Below are 22,072 nucleotides of genomic sequence, written 5' to 3' on the forward strand. Positions count from 1 at the left end.
ATGATGTCAGAAGCCATTTGTATTTTAATTGAATTGAACCTCTAAGAACAGCAAGCTGTAGTTTCTGCCTTAGAGGAAAAAAAAAAAAAAAAAGAGATACTTGCCTTCCTACCTAATCTATTTCCTTGGGGGTCCTCCTCCTTCAGGTGCCGGAGTTCCTCAGTTCCAGCCGATTGCACTGAACGGTCGTATCCAGCTTCTCACAAATGGCTCCTTGCTGATTAAACATGTGCTGGAAGAAGACAGTGGATACTACCTCTGCAAGGTCAGCAATGATGTGGGAGCAGACGTCAGCAAGTCCATGTACCTCACTGTTAAAAGTAAGAACTAAACCACTTGTCTGTGATCCAGATATTACCATTCAGTGAAAAAGGCTTGTCTACTGCATCCTTAGATTGGAGGGAGGGGAGAGGTTGGTTTTGTTGATTTTAATTTAATGTCGGTATTCAGCTGCATGTGCTAGTGCCTGGAATTTAGTATGGTGAATGAAAAACATTGTTTAGCAGAGGGAGAAAAGGGCACTTAAAAATGGAAAGGATTAACATCTGATTTAAAAAATCTGTAGGATGTCTGTGAGCTACAGCTGAGTAATGAAGGGGAAGTAAGAAATCCTTTGGTCAAGGGTAAAAAGCAATAACAAAAAAACACCCCACGGCAGCTGTTATAAATCTCAGAAGTTGAAGAAAATATAGAATACAAAGTGCCTTAGTAAATTCTCAAGGTGTACCATAGATAGATACTATAGCTACAATTACAGGAGATACCACAAGATGCTATAACATACTGTAAGATATAGATAAAGCTACAGTAGTCATTTTGACTTATCAACTGGCAGGTAACTTTCAGAAAATGCATTTAATTCTATTGAACCTGGAGTGTGTACACAGCCTCAACATGTCTGTACTTTCTAGGCACAAGGGGCAAAAGCTATCCAGTTTTTAGGTGCATGTTAGCCATAACTCCTTCAAACATGAACATAGCTGAGAATATAAAGAAAATATTATGGAAAAAAGTTGTGGAGATAATTTCTTACTAGAGAAAAAAGTGATTATTGACACTTTAGCATGCCAAATGTCCCTGGATGTTGACCTTAGACTGGTATTGAAGGAGGTCACTAAGACATGCACTTTCATGTTTGTAGGATTTTTGAAGACTGACTGAGTACTTTGAAGTTCTGAGATGTCAATTAGCTTGAAAAAGATTTGCTCTTGAAAGTAAAAAGTTTTGGTTTTTTTCTGAAAGGAAAGAAAATCCAAGTTATCCTATACTGCAGAGCTATACTTTAGACCATTAATGTTTAGGTTTAGAGGTATTGTTTGTTGTAACGTCTAAATTCTTTGAGAGGAAGAGTGTCAACTTTATTAGATTTGCAAGACCCAGATGTCCTCTCCACTCTGATCTACCATAGTGGCTTCAGCTTCTGAAAAATAACTGGATATCCCAACCTCTCAAGCAAATACATTAATTGCATTTTTTTTCTGTGGATTAGTAGAAGTTCCAGCTTCGGTGGTTTCCATAACTGGCCATTTTTGGGCCAATCTTCAACTGTGGTAGCGATGCACTGCTGTAATATGCTACAGAAAAACAGCTTTCCTCTGGTTGGCAGCTATGCACACTGCCTGTCTGATCACTGCATGCAGTTTCATGTGTGATAAAAGAGCATCCCTTATCAAATAAGAGCAGGAGCTTCCCTGGAGAGTCAGTTGCTGTTTGAATCTAATGAAAACCCCTCCAGCTCTGAGATAGCAGGCAAGAATATCTGTACACCCTCACACATCCACACTAACACACGTACAGCTCCCAGCACAGCTGTTAGAACAAATGCTGTTAGCGTGTTGGTGTGTGCGTAGAAGAGGCACAGCTTTAGCTTTAATCAAGCACGCATTAAGGACAAGCTGCTTTGGGGAAGCGTGTCATGATGGGCTTCAGGTATAGCTGGATCCCCTGCTATGGTGGCCTGGTTATGGTATATAATACTTCCACCTGGTCTGGTGGAACGACTCCAAAGTGAGGGCCCAGACCTGCCTTCATTCTCTCTGTTACTGTATCTTGTCATTCATTGTTTTCTTTTTCTCTGTGGTTATTCTGGCTCCTTTTCCCTCTCCCCCACAAACCCGTTTCTGGACCCTAGTCCTCAAGCATAGTCCTAGTACTAAAGACCTCAGGCTTCCTCCATGAAATTCAGTCTTCTTAATCAGTTCATCCTGCTCCACAAGGTCACCCTACATGTCTTCTTTACTGAGAGGTAGAAGGTCAGATCTGGCAGTTGTTTCTGTGTTACAGAGTTGGTAAGTAAGAAGCAGCCTTCCAAAACGTAAGACTAAGATTAACATCAGCACATTTTGCTGTGGCTTTCTTGTGACAAATTGGTTTCCCCCTTCCTTCAGTCTGTATGTGAGTTGTCTGTGAGCAATAGCACAAATCACCTGAGATAAGAGTGGCTTAGATGGATTTAGTCACTTATCGTGAAACTAGACAGCCTCTCAGAAAGACATGGTAGCAGTCCCTTTACAGCCTCCTCCTTTACTTCTTAACAGTCCCTTGTACCACAGATAACTCATGTACTCAGATGCTAACTGTTCATAGCATCACTGTAAACTTAAAAAAAACAAAAAACCTCTTATGCACAAGTAATTCTTCTCCTCCATGTTTGAAAAAAGTTTCCACCTACTCTGTTAGTAACATTGCTGGATAAATTTTTGCCTTTCACAGATCCTGTAACAACTCTCCTAAATGAGACTTGTTGCTTTACTCTTCCAGAATTTTCAGTGTCACCTGTATCTAAACAGAAAATCTATTGACCTTTGATGTCAAAAGAGGGTAGACAAATTTTTGTTTTGGTAGCTCAGGAGTAGACAGAATAAATATTGATCTAATATACTTCCATGACTTGCTACCTCTAAAATTGACAGACTTTTTCTTAGTGAAGAGCCAGTTCAAGCTATAAACCAATTTGGCTTGCTTAACAAGACTCCTAATGCTAAGAAGGAAATGGCATTCATTCCAGATACACATTTGTTCAGTGCTTCAGTATTTGTTGCGTGACACTTTCACAACAGAGAAGCTGGTCCAACTTTTTGGTTGAAAGGAAATTGTGTGAGGGGGGAGTGGAAAAAAAAAAAAAAGATGAGAGGATGAGAGGAAAAGAAAGCAGCTTCTGGAATACTAACAGAAATGTGAAAAGAAAGAGCTGGCAGAGTCAATGCTGAATCAAGAACCACAGGGCTAGAATGGCAACTGTGAAAGCAGAGAAGCTTTACTTAGCAGCTATTATCCTTCTCCCTTTCTTTTCAAGAAATGGACATAAAAATCATGATCAGTGATTTTTTCTCTTCTTCTGAACCAAGGGTAAGTAGTTCTCAAATTCCTTATTCACTAAGACATACAATATTAGAAAATTATGAGAGAGATCTGGAATAAGGAATCTAGTGCTGTCTTGAGAAATGACTCCTGGTGCTTGGGATGAGAAAAATTCTAAAGAATTTCTTTAAAGGATAATGAGCCTTTAACATGAAGGGAAGAACTGAAATTGTTTAAAGGTTGCTTGGGAGTCACAAGGGAAGAGATGTCTGCTTAAAATGAACTGCCTGCCTGCCTTCATCTGAATAAATGTCACACTTCCTAATTCCACTTTATAGGCTATATATAACATGATAGAACACTACTGTGAAAAAAATCCCTCCTGAAAAGTTAGCTTTCATTAAGATATGTATGTTCCTATGTAAATAATCTGTTGGAATCAGTCATGTTAGCCCTGCCCCTTCTTAGATCTATTACTTATTTTCATGTCAGTGTGGAGCCTGAGAAGTTTTAATCTGATCACCAAAACATTTTCAACAAATCCTGTCTGCCAAGAAAACAGAATTTCTTCATTCACCTTCCTCTCAAATATGCTTCTTAAATATATGTTTAATGCATAAACCTAAAGCCACCAGTCAGACCCACACCTCCTTCCATCAGGAACATACTAATCCCAGCTAATACTTTTAATGCCAAGTTTCACCACTTAAACATTAAAAAAAAAAAAAATTGTTATCTATGACAAAAGCCAGTAGAATAACAGAAGAGACTGTTTCAGAAAAAGAGCCTGATCACAGTGTTAGAGTCTACTGCCCTGTTCCTGCAACTACCCTGGGTCTTGGCTGTGGTAATTCACCACACTGTGCCTCTGCTGCCCCTGCCTCCCTTGAAGTGGATCTTGTCTATGATGACCATGACCTCTTCCAGGCAAGATTTGTTTCTCTCCATCTTCAGAGAGCTCGTGGAACAGAGTATTACTGCAAAAGAAATAAAATAGTAGTTCTAAACACAAATAAACCCAAAATATGCTTATGAAGAGAGATTCTGAATCTAGTAAAGCTGTTTCCTCCACTGCTAACTAACAGTTGTTCCACCGTATGGCTGAAGCACTGCAGCATTTGTCTATTAAAATGGATAGAAGTCTATGCCTGGCTTCCTCCATGAAACTTTGTCTGGCCAGGGTAAAGGCACACTTCCCATGTGGCCAGTCAAATGAGTTTGCTTTGCTGCAATACCTGCAGAAAACCCAGCAAACCATGATGGAGAGCTCACTGTGCTCTGCTCACCAGGGTGCGTCTAAATTCTCATCTTAGTCTTTAAGAAAATAATTCCTTTTTTGAGAATATAGGAATGTCGAGATCTGTCCAGTTCCTACTTTTCCTTGTGTATGGAAAAAATAGCATTTATACATAGATGCCAGCCTTTTGTATATGTCGTTTCTCATTAAAAATGCATATATCCCACAAGATGTCAGTAAGGGTGGCATTGCTGGTTCGGCATTTGCAATGGTGGATTATCCATGTTATGTTGTAAAGGAAGATAAAAATCACCATCTCTAACACCTTCAAAAAATGCTTATAGGAAGAACAGCAGTCATATTATGTCAAATTCATCTGAGCCCAATTATTTTGATATTTCTTATTCTGTCTTTGCTCCGTTTTTTCACAGTCTCATGATCTGTAAATAGTGTGGCAAAACAAAACAAAGTCCCCTGGTTTTATTGTGTACTCTGTTTTACTGTTTTCTTCTGACATTCTTCCATCTTTAAACAAAGGGCTTTTGCGTGTATTTACTTCTTCATAGTTATTTTGTGGTTATCTTGGGTAGAGTGTGTTTTTGTCCAATGGACAAATTAATCCAAAACTGGTAAAAATCTCCAGCTGGATTACTTGCATATCTCCTCAGAATTAACGAGTAAGGTGAGGGGAAAGAAAAGCACAAAGTATTTCTGCGAACTGAAATTACTTTTGTATCACAAAATGTCCTTTCTCATGAGCTGGCAAGCTGCCCTTGTCTAGCTTTGCCCTTACCCTTATGACAGGCAGCTCTGTCTTTCACCACCTATTTCTTGGCAAACAAAGGCAAAAATATGAGCATGTGAATGAGCTACAGTACACCTTAGTTTAAATTCCAAGTCAGTGGTGATGGACTCTTAACATTCTCGATCTGGTTTAATTACTTATTTATTTTCATTAAATGCACAGTCTAGAAGATGCTGTAAGAAAACTACAGTAAATCTTGGAAACGAAAATTGTCCCTAGACACAAGCACTTTCTCTTGTTAGTAAAACAGCCCGTTTTTTTCCTAATGAGATCCTCCCACTATGAGAAATGAACAGGGTCTGAGTGCTGTTTTCTGCCTCTTCAGACCATTGGCACAGCTTTGATTTAGGGACTTGCACTTTAATCACCCATCATGTGTCATTACCCCGACAGGCGGCAGCAGCCGCAAGATACAAGCTCCAATAAATTGCACTGAAAATCGCTGAAGCGATCCTTTGTTGATTTTCCTTTACAGCTATTCAATGGCAGATCAGCTGTCATAACAACACAGTGCCTGTGGCAACAGGGTGAAATTAAACGTGAAGTATGTTCAAGGTATCTGGTAGAAAGCTGGAATATCCCTTTTCTTCTGTACATTCAAATGCTTTCTGCTTTTCTCAGTAATGCCAAGCCTGTGGCAATTGGCTAAAACGAATGCTTTCTCTTGTAAGATAATTGCCAGATGTACTGCAGTACAAATACTCAAGTGCTTTTGTATGCAAATCTTCGCAATACTCTCATTTAAGGAAAAGAGGGGAGGTAAGGACTTCTCTCTTTAAAAAAAAAAATGTTTCTAATTGGGTGCAAGGAGAAAAAAAATATAGCAGCCTTTTTTCTTTTCTTCAAGGCTGGTTGCACAGCAATGTTTCTAGCAGGAAGGTGAAAGAGATTTCTCTCCAGCTAGCTAGCTAGAAAGTGCACATAGACCCTGCTGTATCTTTTCCATTTCTATCAACAGTATCATATGTATTGTTTTTTTCAGAGTAGTTGTCTCTCTCAGCTTTAAATGGCCCAAATATCAATGTTCAAAAGGAAACATGGGTGAGATTTATTTTCAGGTTTTCTTTCTATTGAAATTTTCATGGTAGATATGGAATATTGAGGCTTTCCTGAAAAATGACCGGTTTAAGAAAGTTCTGACGATTTCACCTTTTGAATACCTTCACATCCTCACTTTTCTTAGAAGGCCTCATAAGGGATAGAATTCACAAGGTATGAACTCTAGCTGCTGTTTTATTTTTTCCTTTTATTGAACACATTAGTAATACTTAAGCACACCAAACCACCCATATTTTAACAGCATATACTCCTTTCTCAATCTTACTACCTCTTGTGTCCTGTTAAATTACTAGTTTATTCAGAGAAGGTTTTACATGGCTCTCAAATTGCAATGAACTCCACGCCCAGGTTTGACCAGCTCTGGTCAGTAGACTGAGCAACAGAGATCATTTCAGATCAAGGATTGCCGCTCCTATGTCTCTGAACACTGCTGAAATAATGTCTGCTCTGCTCTCCTCCTCCAGTTGAGATGGTGGCATTGCAGTGATTGATACAAGCTAGATGGATAATCCATTCATAATAACCTTCATCAAGAAAGTAAGCTCACAAATGTCAGTATATTATATTTGGCACAATACTGCAAACCCTACTGTGCTAGAATATAATGAATGGTAATCCAGAAATGCTCTTATCTGGGAGGAAATATTCTGGAAATTATTCTTCCTGATAATTTAGAAGGTCATTTTCTTGAAAGATAATTTAAAACATATATTCAGATTTAGGCTTGCCTCCATGGGAAATGTGAATGAATATCCTTCTGGAACACAATAAGTTTCAATACCTTATTAAGAAAAAAAAAATAAATCAGTAAGCGTAGGAAACTTGATAGCCAGAATTTCAGGCTTAGTCGTCTTGGAGTTAGTCATTACTCATCTACCAGGTTAAGTTTAGTAAACTTTACTCCTCTTCCTAATTTGTTAGGACAGGTGGAACATCCTCCAACCTCTGACGTTCATTGTTGTCTTGCTTTTCACCTCCAGCTGCAGAGAGGTTGAGTGCCCTGTTCCTAGCTCTGCCACCATGCCCCTCCTGGGCTCTGTGACACCTCTAAGCCTCGTTCCAGAGAGTGGGCAGATACCACCTGAGGGTGCGAGTCACTGCTCAACCTGCAGCAGCTCAGCTGGCTACTTCGGGTAGAACAGTTTTGCAGGGCACACTCAGAGCATTGTATTCAGGAGCACAGCAGTGGAGTGCTAAATGGTTGGAGATGGATGTGATGGCATTTAGAGGCTGTGGTGACATCTATCATATGATATCATATCAACTAGAAGATGGGGAGATCAGTGAGTAGACATGGTAATTAAATCTGCATGTTTATCTCAGAAATTCTCATCAGAACACACCACTCAAAAAAAGTTTTTGCAAAGATTTTTTCTGATGTTTTCTTATTAAGTGGTTCTAAATCTCAGAGTTAGTTACACAAAAGTGTGTCTTAATACAAATAGTGTTAGGACAGTGTTCTGAGAGGTTGTTTCTTTTTTTCCTTCAATCCATGTAGTAGAGGAGAAATGACTAAACACTAACCATGCCCATAATTCAGTAGTGATGTTTACTGATTTATCTAGAGTCAGACTGACTTCAAATGCAGCATGAATATAGGTAAAAGTCTTATTTCTTCTTGAATATTTGCCCTAAGGGACATTTAATGCTTACAGTGTATGTAATTCCTTGGATTTTCATGCTTCCATTTTATTAAGCCAAATAATTTTCCTGAGTAACATTTGAAAATATAGATCCTGCTGTGAATATAATAGTTTCATTTGTGGAGCAGGGGCTGTATGCAGTGTGTTTGCTGGGTTTAATGTTGGCTTCTAGTGGAGGAAGTACATGCATGATCCATTGTCGCTTATTTTTATATTTGCAATGTCATCAAGAGTTGGTTCTACATCTTGCTAACAAAGATAAAACTTAAATAAAGAGAGCATTCTAAAGCAGTAGTGGGATGTAAATTAATTTAGTGGATATGTGCAGTACACATGACTATTGCCACTTCAGAAAAACTAGCTGTTATAGTACCATGATTTTCCCTTTCCTTTTCCCTTTTCCTTTGCCCTCATCTCTTTTCTTTGTGTCTAGTCATGCCAACTTTAAGGTACATCTCATTTACAAAATAACCATGTTCTAACAGGACAAAGTCTGAGGTTCATAAAGGACTGTATTCTCGTGTCTCACACCATTTTCCCATCACACTCATTGGTGCCTCTTCCTCACTGTTACCTTGCTGCAAACCTTACATCTCTGCCATCACTTCCTCCTTTTTTTAAAAATTCTTTTCCATTCCACATTCATTCCTCTGTCTATCCATTTCAGTACTCCCCATTATTATTCTCATACGGGTTTAGGATTTGCAGAATGCTATCTGAACAGCAAAAATAGTGGACGGAGTCTTAAATTACAGTATTTCTTCTTACATATCAGAGGTTCTTCTGCATTTTGAATGACATAATCACAATCTTTTTCAGCACAAGACCTGTGTTTCAAAAGGTTATTCACTATTTTTTATTATTGAATGCTGTCATAGAACCTGCATGATGATACTTTATAGTTTTAAATTTTATTTATTTATTTATTATGGCTGATTGTTTATCCCTATCTTTAATTTTCTATTAAAAATTAAATTTTGCATGAAAAAGGAAGGAAAGGGACAATTAATTATAAAAAAAACCCCATTATATTTCACAATATCTTTTAAAATATGTAGGTTATAAACTACATTTGGGTATCAAGTGACACAGATGCCAAATAATTTACATATATTCTTCTGTATAACTCTACTGCAGTAGAAGAAAAATGTAAAATAGGTAGTTTACATGCAAATATTTTATACTTTGGATAAGAGTTTATTTCTTTTTAAATATAATATCAAGTGTCGCTATTAGCTAGAGACAATCTTTTATAACTGCTTTCATCAGAACAATTTTAAGCTTCTTTTAAAGCGAGCAATTTTTCCTTCAAATATAACGTGTCATTTTTTGTAGTACATTCTTTTTCTCTTCAAAATAATTTTTCAAGAATTGCATGGTAGCTTTTTTCATATCCCTCTGTGAAAATCCTACGATGGTACTCAGTATAAATAATGTGTATAGATTCTGTGATAATCAACATAAAAACAAAAATTATATTTACATCTGGGACATATACAAAAGGAAAAGAAAATGCAAGGTAGGAAGAAGAGCTGTCTACAAACTGAAGGTGCTGTATACAGGAGAATTTGAGGCATTGCTTCTGATGCCCTTTCCTGCTGTGCATGTCAGGTATAATCAGAAGAAAGGATTTGCAAATGCAGATTTTCTTTTAGCAATCTGGATGTATTTGCTTTGTGGGAAACAAGTTTCCTTCACTCTAGGTTACATTTCTAACCATTAACATTCAACCTCTGCATCAGCTTGTGAGCTCTCATCCATGTTGTTCATTCAGGTATTTGTTTAGTATGTGATGCTTGAACATATCTTAACCTGTTGCTTTTATGTTTCCTGGGAAAAAAACAAAGTGTCCACTTACAGCCACAACAATTGATTTCTGAGTGTCTTCACAGTATAGATAACTAAAGAAGCATGGCTCCATTTTTAGATAAATCTTATTAGGATCCTGCAGGTTTAAGGAATGAATCGATTTGGTCTGTCAAACCAGGAGATAATGAAAGAATGAGCTCTTACTGTTGGCCTAATTACTTATGATTAATCCAATCCAATCCCTTTTTTTTTTTTTTTTTTTTTTTTTTTTTTTTTTTTTTTTTTAAACTGCCTCCATCACACCACGGAATAATTAGTCTTATGTTCACTTTTATTTTGCATGCTGAGTTAGAATATTTGATCATGTGGGAATTGTGTTCTCTGGTCAGTATGTACATCTTTATGACGTTAATTTTACCTTCTCTATCATCATCTATTCAGTGCCCAGCTTCCACCTGGCCAGTTCCTGGTAGCCTCTGGGAAAAGAGTGTCGTGTAACTGTATGGACATAGGTGAACACATGACTAAATTCAGAAGAGATAAATGATTCCTCAGGGAGGGAATAAATGCTATAGTTCCAACTACAGTTCTTGACTTGTGAAACACTGTTTTACATTAAAATTGTTACCTTGTTCAGAAACGTTCAAACCCTCCTGCTGACTTTACAAAAGAGTAAGCAACAGTATCCATTAAGAATTTAGATGTTTATGGAAGATGGCCACTGTATGCATTTATCAGAACATGAGTAAAGAGCCATCTGCGCAGACACAAGTAGATCCATGTGATTGCTCCTGTGACATTGTTGTACCTGTGGTAGCTTGGTGTATTCCCTCGTTCAAGCTGATGTGTTCTCAGGCAACAAACAAAGCAGCCTAGTGTGGGCAGGTACTGGCAAAGACATTGTTTAACTTGCTTTTACAGTTGAAACTTCTGCTGAAAGTTTCTGTACTTCATTTTGAAAAAATACCATGTGATGCCATTATGCTGAAGAAGTCCAGCAAAATCTCTTTCTCTGATCTATGTAAGTTAAGGACCTCAATTACCAGTATCTCTGTGTGCCCATGTGCATGAACATGTAGGCACTCACATAAACATGTTGCCTGATGCTCACCTAAAAGAAAGGAACCAAAAAGGAACAAAACCTGTCCAGATATAGTCAGATAGTATAAGCTTTTCCTGAATGTATTTCTTATACTGTTTACTTATCTGTAATGCAGCTTTCAGAGAGACACATGAAATTATTGATTTTTGGCTGATTGGACTGATTTCAAATCTTTGCATCAAGAAACAATTAAACATCTAATTTTTAGCAGAAAAAAAAATAGAGTTATAATGGGAATCCTGCCTTCATTAAACACAATTCTTCTTTTCTGTGACATTTCTGGTTTGGTTGTATTTCATCCCTAAAGATACATACTCCAAAAAAATGCATCCTAAATATTATGTTTCTAAAGCCATTTATTCATTCTTAAAGCAGAACCCTGATTTACAAAAATAGTGTGTATACAATTGTTTTTCATGTAATCAGTCACATGCTGAAGGATGCTTAGCAAAACAGATGGCTCTTTAGGAATTTAAACATATGTTGCTGAGAGTTGGGTTGGGCTTGGGGTTTTGTTGTTTTAAAATTTGGCTTAAACTTTTAAGAAAAAGTCTGTGCATTTATATTGTGTGCCATGCTCTGTAAATATATGTAATCAACCTCTAGGAAATGAATAGTAAAGCAGCAATTCATGTCAATAGTCTAGCTTTCAGTCAGCATTGCAGTTTCTCTCAGTTCTGCTTCCCCATTCTAAACTTTTCTAATATTAGTTAAAATAAACAAAATCATATCATCAGTGACCTAACAAGAACATTTTCCTAGTTAACTGATGTTCATATTGAGAGATAAGTACCAGTTCTCTTACTTCCATCTCTTTCCTCACAGAGGACAAAGCTTTTCAAAGGATCAAAAGTCTTTTCTCAAAGTCAGATGATACAAACTTGTGACCAAAAAATGAGAAAGAGACACAAAAAAAATACACCTCCACAGAGCCATTACATAAGTACATCTTTGTTGCAAATCTTCAGAGCAGCAGAAAGAGCATCTGTTAGAGGGTTACTTTTCCCTGACTTTTAATTACTAGTCACTGATTTTGGTAACTGCACACATGTACATACACAGTAGTGCAGCTAGATTTCACTTCAGTGGTCTTATCTCAAAACTGGCTTTTAAAATGTGTGCCTATTACTGAAAGTGCTCCATAAGAAAGCAGTGCTCTGCTATTTTTGTCTTACTTTGCATTGCAACATAACTGTTGCATTTACAGCTGGTACAAGTTGGCTCTTTGCCATTCACTTAGAGCCATAAACCCATACTTTCAGCAAGGAAAATCTGCTATCAGATTTTTAAGTGGTGACTTGCCAAGCTGAAATAAGGAAGAACAGACTTTTCGTAAGTGGTTGCATATTGTTGCAAATCCAATTACCATTTGCTAAATGCCCATCTCTAGGATTTAAATAATAGTTAAATGAAGTGCCTGGCTTTTAAGGAAAATGGGTGTGCACCTAAATGGTGAGGAAGACCATTACAGGAGTGCATAGCAATCCTGGGTGCTCTCGGGAATTTTGCTGACTCCATGTAGCATCTGTGTCTGTTTCCAGACATATTTCAGGGAACTCGCCAGCAGAGAAACAGATGTGAATCTTGCCTTTCTGGATATTTGTTTTGGCATTCCCAGCGGAATATCTCATTGCACAGAGGTGCTAACACTCTTCCTTTTTGGTCTTACGCTTTTCAGTGTGAAGCTGGTAGACCTCCCAAAACAGTTTTAAGGGGGTATTGAAAAACTGAGAAAGGAGAGAATGACCTGGCCAGAAGGAGTAAGGCTGGCATTGCCCACTATTAATCTTGGCTAGGATGACTAGATCTTCTTCTTTGGCTGTGATCTGCTTTTAACCATTGCTAGCTGGTTATTTCACCTGTTAAGGTACAGTAGCAGAATAAATCAGCCTTCCTTCTGGAAGACGGTGCTCAAATGTACAATCCAGTGGGAATGGATGAGCCAGTAGCTTTACATCTGCTCAGCTGTTGTAGGTGTCCATGTGTCTGCCTAGCACAGGGGATATGCAAAGTAATTACTCGACAATCAAAGAGGTTGAATTTCCTCCCATTTGCTGTAGGGTAGGCATGTGGACCTGAACAGTTATCATGGCTCGGCTCTCCCTCTCCTTCTCCCTCTCCCTCTCCCTGTCTCTCTCCTAAATTTACTGTAAACTCTGATATTCCTGATTTGGCTGTGTGAAAATTTTTCATTTGGTTTTGCTTTTCCAGAGTTAAGCCTACTACTTGCAATAGAAATACTTAATATATATTCTTCAATTGCTTCTACAGCTCCGCTAGGTTTGTATGGGCATACAGATTTTATTTCTCCTTTTGGAATTATTTTCTTTTAGTGTGTTGTTATAAAGGATGTTAGAATCAATAATTATAAAAATACTGCAATTAAAAATCTAAATTAATAATATGTGAATTATAGACCGACTCATAATAGATTCCTGTAGATGAAAACAGAGAACTTTCCAATCCTTATGATTAACATGGAAGAAAAAGCACACTTGATTCTGAATCAGGAGCTTTGTTTAGAAGGAAGAATAATACTTTACCTTTTTTTAATATAATCACAACAACATTTTTGAAAGACAGCAGTACAGGTATGGAACATACATGTACAAATACAGATATAACATTTTTATGAGGTAGAGACAATGACCTCTGAGTATTAACTCCTTTATTATATCTAATAGTGCTCTAATTTACTGTTTCAGAAATTCTGATTTCTGCATTTCTTGACTTTTGAAATATTTTGTAGTTTACATCATGAAAATACGTGTTGTTATTTTATTCACTTTAACATAAAAAGTGTAGTGCACACTGGAATAGATGTGATGATTATTCTGGAGTTACAGACTAAGAAGAGCTACTATGTATGTACATATTCAGTGTTTCGAGTCTCAGAACAAAGTTAATGATGCATATAAACCTTTATTTATGCAATATACTCATATAATTCATACACTCACTCTATAGAAACAATATGTAAGAGACAACAGAAAAGTCAATGAGATTGACCTTGTATAGTTATGAAGCATTTGGACAGGAGAGGTATGCTTGGGTCTCCCAAACTGCTCTCCTCCAGCGGTACAAGAGAGAAGGAACTAACAGAAGGCAGTGATATCTCTCAAAAATACAGTTTGTTAATTCTGTTTTGCAGGAACATATCCCACCACTCCTGGAAAAAACTAGCTAGTGCTTTGTGCATCTTTGAACCCTGTTCAAAATTTGTGCTTTTGGGGCTGATGGCAGGTGCAAGTCTGCTCACAGTTCCCTGGCTCCCTCCTGTCCTGTTTTAACCACTCTATCTGGAGGATTCAGCGTGATTCATCCTTCATTGGTTTTAGCTTCTGCGAGCAGTCTATTTTCAAACATCATCACAGGGATCCAGTCTCATTCTAATCTCTTTAGACACATGGTAGGCAGTTTTCCTGAGGACTGTATCTGTGGCAGGTTGGAAAATTCATTCACTCCCAGCTATTTTTGTGTGGCTGTTTCTGTATTCAGATATCTCCATGAAAATATTTTGTGTGTCCAAACACAGCCTTCTGAAAATCCAAATAAAACAGAAAAGTCTCTGTGGGATTTTTCTAGCCTTAAGGGAGAAGACTAGATTATCAGGCTTGAAAACAAATTTTGGGGGTCTAAATATGTTTGCTTTTTTAGGCAGCTATATGCAGTGAAAAGCAGAATTGAGTTTGTAGAGTGAAAGTACAACAGACATTGTACTAAAACCATGGTATGACTAACATCAGGACATTGAACTACCAAATATATTGGAAAAAATATGGTGGCAAAACCAGATACTTTACCTTGTCAAGAGGATGCCCATGTAACAGTGAGGGATAGAAACTATTAAGGTCATGTAAGAAAGGTTCTGTCTGAACAGCCTTTAAGACAGTTTGCTTTCTATGTAGCATGCAGACAAGGATGTAAGAAGTGTGTTTTTCTGTTTTACTTACAGGAGAACGAGGGGATGGCATTAACTACAGTGGGTTTGCTATCTGCATGTCTTCAGCTTCATTATGTTAGCTGTGCAGACTGATGAACTGTAATTGTTTCCTGACTACCGTTGGTAGGAGGTAGGGTGACAAAGAGTTTTGGAGCACTGCTAAGTTCCTGTTTCTCTCATTGATCTCTATGAGAACAATCATTATGATAATGATTCTAATCCAAGCTTCTGTAATATAACTGAGAAATAAATGCTTCTTGGTTAATATGCCTCAATTAATGGGTCACCCAGTGTAGCTGCAGCAGGTTGCAAGTAAGTAGCTTTCAGGATCTGAGCCCAAATGATTATAGGTTTTCTTTCCCTTTTTAGATGAAATGGATTCATAAGCCTTACTCAAATGAATTGCTCTTGTAGTCATTAATTATAGTATACACATGTTAATGACATCATTATCAGGAGATAACATAATGTGCCAAGGACCACGTGTTACAGTTGTTTCCTGTGCAAACAATTGTGCTTGATAACACAGCCTGTCACAAAATGTCAAAAGAAACCACATGGTGTCCTGAAATGATTGTGAAATTATCATGTGTCACAGCTATCTATGTCATAAACAATACCATCATGGCTGAATTTTTCATTAGCTTCTTGGGTGAGGGATACCAAAGAGAACAAACAATTAAGATCTTGAACATCTCAAGTGCAGCACGTAATACAGCACTGAATTGTTTAAAGCATACCCTGTGACTGAATTAAAGTGCATTAGTCATGAATTGAGGATATGTATAGTAGTAGGAAATATTAAGGACCTTCAGAGATTTTTTTCTTGCTTTTATTGAACATAAAGAGAAAGGAATTTATTTTTTAAAATATTTTACAGTTTAGTTCTCTTTTAGCACCCCCGCCTTTAGCTTGTATGAGGACTGGATAGTAAGACTGTAGGAGAGTTGCCTGTGTAACTCTTATTTTCACAAATGAAATCCTGGTCAAGCAAAAGTCAGTGACAAAGCTCCTTTGAACTTCTACAGGACCAGAATTTTACCCATGGGGCCTATTGAGCTCTAGAAGTGTGCGATCTGACTTACACCCCTGCCCTGATACAGCAACAGTTCCAAGCCCGTGGTCAGCACGCAGGTTTTGCTGTCATCAGTCATGTGAACATTGCTGCTCCTGTTACCCAAGGCAGCAGGGCCAGTGCGTGTCCCACAGCTCTTAACTACTAAACCCTTCCTGACTTTGCCTCTGCACAGCCCAGCTCAGTACAAAAGACTGAACTCCTTCTTTTTGTTATTTATGGATTTACCAATGTTACCTTCTTCTAAAGCTTTCTTTCTTAACTATGAAAATGACAGTTTATTGAATGATATATTTTTGCTTTTCCTGTTTTTCTTCTACTGAACTGAGGAATGTGATTATTATCCTGCTGGAAGTAAGCTGTGCAAAATTGCTAAGAGCCATGTGTTCGCCAGGCACAGAAAGGTTAAACCGTTTTCCCCCGGGCTGAAAAGGCTGCTTGTTACAGGGATGCCAGGAGCTTTCCTCCTCTAATGCTACCTCCTCCGTAGGGTTATGTGGGACCTGCTGACAAACAGCTCCCTAGAAAAGCTGTCAACATCATCATCTTCCAGAGCTGTGCTTTTTTTAGTACACAAGACTGTGTCTTTAGATGTTCTGATGATAACAATAATACTGCTTTAGTCACGCAGTAATTAGCTGTCAGAAACAATGTAGAAAAAGGATCTTGGTTTGCTAACCAAACTTTATTCCTCCATTGTCTTTCCTTAAACACTGAATTTTAGAAAGAGTGTGGTCCTGATGCTTCTTTATATGAAAAATACATATGAGCAAAGCAGCCCCCCTGAAGCAAATCCAAGATAGCTGACATGCAAATATTTTATAAAATTTGAAGTCAGAAGACTAGTCTCTAAAGTAACATCTTAATTTAGGGTTTTGTATTCTGCGGTTCTAGATGATGCTAAAAGAGGAAGATAAAAACATCTCAGAGGCTGCTTTTGGATTATATCTTTCCTTACCAGTAATAATGACATGGTAATTATTGACAGATGACCAGTTTTTACACTTCCTGAGAGGTTTCGGTAAGATTAAGATAATGATTCAGATTCCTTTCTGCTTTCATCTGAACTGGAGTACCAAATCTTCCAATGTTCCCTACAAAACTAATTATTCAGGTTTACAGTTTTGCAGTTACCAACAATAAATTACATGCAATAAATTACCAGTGACCTTTTTTTCACCTCTTTACCTCAAAGTCCCATTCTCTGCAAAGGACACTCTCTAATTAGAAACACAACAGGGGCCTTCTCAGACAGGAGGGTAGACTTAAGGGGAAAAAAGACTGTGTGACATTACAGGGATTTATTCTGGCAAAATCTGAGGCAAGGAACGTGAGCTCTGGAGAGAGAGGTGTAAGATACTAGTGAGATTTATGAGATACTGGCAGAGCTGATAATAGAAACTGGAAGAGTTACTGGAGCTGCCAGCAACTTTGCAAGCTTTTGGAAAGAAAATCAAAGGATTGTTATTTGTTAGCAGCAGTATTAAAAATGTATTTAACTGACACAGGACTGAGAAGGCTTTTCCTTTCTTCAGTGCTGCAGATATGATTGCATTTGTTTCATTTTTTTTTCTCATAGTTCACTGGAGTTCGGCTTCTTAATGAGCTGTTCATTGTAAGACTAGTTCTGAGTACTCTTGGTTGATGTCGCTCATACAGAACAGCTGAGTCAAGTACACAGCCTAAATACAGCAAGATTTCAGGAATCACACAACTCTAAGAGGTTTCCAAGTTATCCTTGGAAAAATATGAGTTTTGATCTTTTTGTTTCTAGCTGTGTAACTATCTCCAAGAGCAAACATGTTCCACATATCCTCAGTGGAAATAATTCACTGTCTAGATAATCAGAACATATTTTTAGGAATACTTCAGTTGCTTTTAGGGATGTTCAGCAATTTTGCACAGCAACTTGAACACCTAGACATAAAGAACAAACGTAACAACATCTGTCAAAGAAAGTGGGAGGTTTACCTTCTAGGAAACCTTAATTTTGAAATAGAAAATAGAGTAAAATTAAAGTATCCTGTGTGGCATTCAGCAAGCCTAGCCAAAAGACGAGTTGTCTTTCTTGCTTCATTTCATTTACTATTTTCTAACCAAGTGCATGATCAAAAATAAGGCAGAAATAGAAGTAGCATCATTCACTAACTGCATAACCCTGAGCACCCTGTGCTAAAGGAGACCTTATCTTGTGAGATAACAATGTTTGTGTATTTAAATAACGTATCATCAAACATGATCACAACAAAATAGGGGACTCTTTGGAAGTTATTTTGTTTATTAAATTTTTGTGTGTTTGAATTTACCATTTAAAACGTTTCTTTCTTAATCCATATAAGATTAATCTAGAGAGGATATTTTACAGTTCTGTATATATTTTAATTCTTACATATTTTTAAAGTCTACCACCAGTAGTGTCTGAATACTTAAGACTTCTGTCATTCAAGTTTCAGGACTCAATACTAATGGAAACTCTTTGACCCATTTGCTGGATCTGGAGACTTAGACAAAGCAGCCTGGTTGAGGAGTTGCCCCTTTTCCTTGCATAAGTAGTTGAGAAGATGTGGGAATCTGCTGGGTTTGTCCCAATTTACAGTTGTAGCTGAAGCTGCTTTAACAGTGACAGCACCTACCTTTTTAGAACATTCATATTCCATTGCTAGGTTGGCATCATGCTGATATTGTTATGACTTTAATTTATCTTACTAGTAAGGGAATTTAAAAAGTCGTGTAATTTTTCAGCATCTTTCAACTGTGAATTCTCAGCAATAAAGATGTAACACTTTTTTAGCAAGGGATTTTTCATGCCAAATTTCAAGGAACAGCTAGATTTTCAATTAGTTAACAGAGAGCAGAAGTGCAAGAGCTTCTCAAGATAAAATCTCAGGGTGTTTTTTACAGGATCTTAGGTAATAAGATAAAACTTTCATTACAAGCAGCTACCAAATAAAAGCAGGGTTCAAGTAGTTATTTGCAGAGAGAAGCAGCATGGGTATACAACACTAGGTTGTATCCTGCCTGTCAATCTTGCACTCTGTTTTTAGCAAGAAACATAGAAGCATTCATTCATGGGGAAATTGATTAAACAAGAACCTGACCAGAAGCTGACTAGAAATTAGTGATAACTTTACTTCATGGTAAATAAGAGATTTTTTACCTCTGATTCAGTAATACCGTAACCTTATGCATTGTATTTTACTTGGCAAAATGATTTTTTCAGTTCCTCATAGAATTAAAGAGTCAGGATGTATTCACAGGAGGCCACCAGGAAATCCATGTCCCTTAGAGTGATTTTAGCTTCATGAATTTGAGCTAGTATTGTTTGGCTGAAAAAAATACTAAGTTTTGAGAATTTTCATAAATTTTTGTCTTTTTTTTCCTTTTCTGTCAGAATTTGCATTTTGAAGATTTTTGTAAGGATGTTGGTCTGATTTTTGGACAAGTTCAGAACTGTATTATACATTTTTTTCTTCTCCTGCTTTCAGTGTTTTATATTACCTCTAACTAGAAGATCTCATTTGGTGAAAGCTCCCGGAATGGGTGAGGTCACAGTATTGAGTTTTAAAGCAAACTGTACCATTTCTGTGCTTATATCATACTTAAAAGTAGCTCTGTTGCCTAATAGAGGGTTTCTAGAGTTTTTAAAAAAAACCACATTATCTAACTGGTTAAGCCATTGGCCATGTGCCAGGTCATGCAAGGAATTGAAGAGCCTGTGAAGCTGATAATGGAAAGCAGTGTCTTTTGCCTCTTAAACAGTATTTTGAAATCTGTCTGGATTTATGGTGAATGAAGCAACATTGCTACTAAAAAGTGTTTGGTGCTCTGAGTCCAGTTTCATAACAAAGACAGATTAACAAGAAGAGAAGTTTGCACAGCAGCTGATGGCTCTTGCATTTGTTTATGCGTAAAATAAATAGAAGAGTTCCATTGCACAGGAAAATTATAATTATGAATTATGGCTTGCTGAAAATTATTTATTTTCTCTGTATAATTTCCAGTGTTTCTGTGGAGAGAAAAATACAAAGTTAGATATTTGCACAGACAACAGTTGAAAATAAATGCTTAAATATATTCAGAAATTTCCACCCATTGGCTCCCCATCAGTAGATTTTTCACATAGATTATTGTTCAGGAACCAGGCTCTGAGGGACCAGATCTGACATGGCTGTCTATGAATCCTCACAGATCACTCAGGAAGGTGGTAGCAAAAGCTGAACCAGGAGCTGAGGGGCTTGAAGCTTGATCCCACCCATGGTGTCAAACCACAGGCACACTCAGGGTCCTCAGCTTCATCACAGACAGCTTGGAAATCCTGTGATCACCATTGGAAATCCTGTGATCACCATTAGAAATCCTGTGATCACCATTTCAGCCAGAGTTTTCACCATTTTCAGATTACCTGTTTTGGAGCCAAGGAAACGTGGTGCATCCTACTTTTACAGATAGAAGCATGGAAGTCCAGATCACTCCTCTCCAAGACTGAGCAGTGGGCAGTACTGCACTGTAACCAGGGACCAACAAATTCATTCTTTCAGTGTAGTCATAAAAACTGAGAGGATATCCCAAGAGACAGTAGTTAGATGTGATGAAGAGAAATTAATTTCAAAACCTTGCTTGGCCATTCTTACATCTCTATGTCCTTACAGCCAAGTTATAAGATATAGTGGGATGAGTATTTCTGAATCCCTGTTACAGGAAATTTTACACTTTGCAAATAAAATCAAATATTAATTGAAGTAATTGAAGATAATGAACTAATAGTTTTAGTCTGTCTTACTTTACTTTGTGTTATTGACCTTACCCAAACTTGTATATATAATGAAATCTCTGTCATGCTAGAAAACAGAAAATGGGGAGAGGCTGAGTAATTTAGTTTGTGTCCTCACAAAGGCAGCAATCATTGGCTGTATTGCTTACTCCGTGTGTTTGTAGTCTCTTTTTCTCATGTTTTGACCAGTAATTGAATGCTGAGCTATTCCTTTTGTCAGAAAGACTACATTCTCACAAAAAGTTTTGGGTTGAAGAAATTAGCTGTTCTCTGACAAAAAATTAGTCTAAAAGTCCTACCAGGGATGGTTCTGAAAAGCTTCCAACCAACTTACAAGAAACTCTAAAATGCATTATAGGAAAAGCAAGACGACCCCATAAAACCTGAACATAAGACCTTCCTGTGTATGTGACTAGAAACGCACACTATTACATTGTAAGTGATTATTCCTTTTATAATGGAATATAATTTTTAAAAATAAAAACAAACCCCAGAATCACCAAATCAGAACTTAAAACTCCCAGATTTCCTAAAGCCAAACTCTTTGTATGAAGATAATTTCATAATTTAGGTAGCAAGTTTTGATATAAGTACAGATTGTGTGTGTGTGTTTCAAGGATGAGATTAAAAAGGAAAGATTTGACAATCTGGTTAAAAAAATATCGAGGAAGTCTTTTCATATTGCCCCTGTAACTATCTGCTTCGGTTACCATATTCAACATCTGTCATATACAATATGTCAAACCATGCTTAGAAGCATGACTTTCTTCTTACTTTGCTGGTGGTTACATTATGACCACTGCCATTTTGGCCTCTGCTTTTGGATGTTCATTCTGTATATGGAAGGGGGTATGGGAGTTCCTATTCATTTGAAACACAATTTAAAGGGAAAAAATAAACCAAGTCCTCTGAACTCCTTATAACGTTCTTGCTGTTGGAAGGTACTGTGGAGGAAAGTGACCTGCAGCCCTGTGCCATGTGCTTTGTTCATGAGATGGATAGCTATAATTTACTCCTGCCTGAAACACTAGTATTTATGATTCCTTTCCTTGGCTGAGGGGTAAAAATGGTCTCCAGAGAAATAGAAATAGTGTATTGAGAAGAGAAATCCACAGGACAGCTGAAGGTCAAGGAAGGAAGGAAATGAGGGTTGCTTTGTCTTCTTTTCCACACAATGGAATAATTCTCCTTATTTGACTCCGTGGAAAACATTTCTTTATTTTTCTTCCTCTCTTACTCACTCACACATGAATAATGCCTGCATGCAAGGACAAATGCACACACAGCCCTTGACCACAGTTATAGAGGAGGACCCCAGTTACACAGCA

The 22,072-nt window shown here is 37.5% G+C and overlaps 1 protein-coding gene across 1 annotated transcript in view; it reads left to right on the forward strand.

Annotated features, from left to right (window-relative positions):
• Positions 1-22,072, forward strand: part of DSCAM (DS cell adhesion molecule) — a 480,683-nt gene that overhangs the window by 332,663 nt on the left and 125,948 nt on the right. The window contains exon 11 of the mRNA XM_026868377.1: positions 147-320. Within this exon, the coding sequence (XP_026724178.1) occupies positions 147-320 (174 nt within the window). The remainder of the gene's footprint in view (positions 1-146; positions 321-22,072) is intronic.

The sequence above is a fragment of the Athene cunicularia genome (genome assembly GCF_003259725.1).
Source record: "Athene cunicularia isolate RWA chromosome 1 unlocalized genomic scaffold, athCun1 chr1_part1, whole genome shotgun sequence".
Classification (NCBI taxonomy): domain Eukaryota; kingdom Metazoa; phylum Chordata; class Aves; order Strigiformes; family Strigidae; genus Athene; species Athene cunicularia.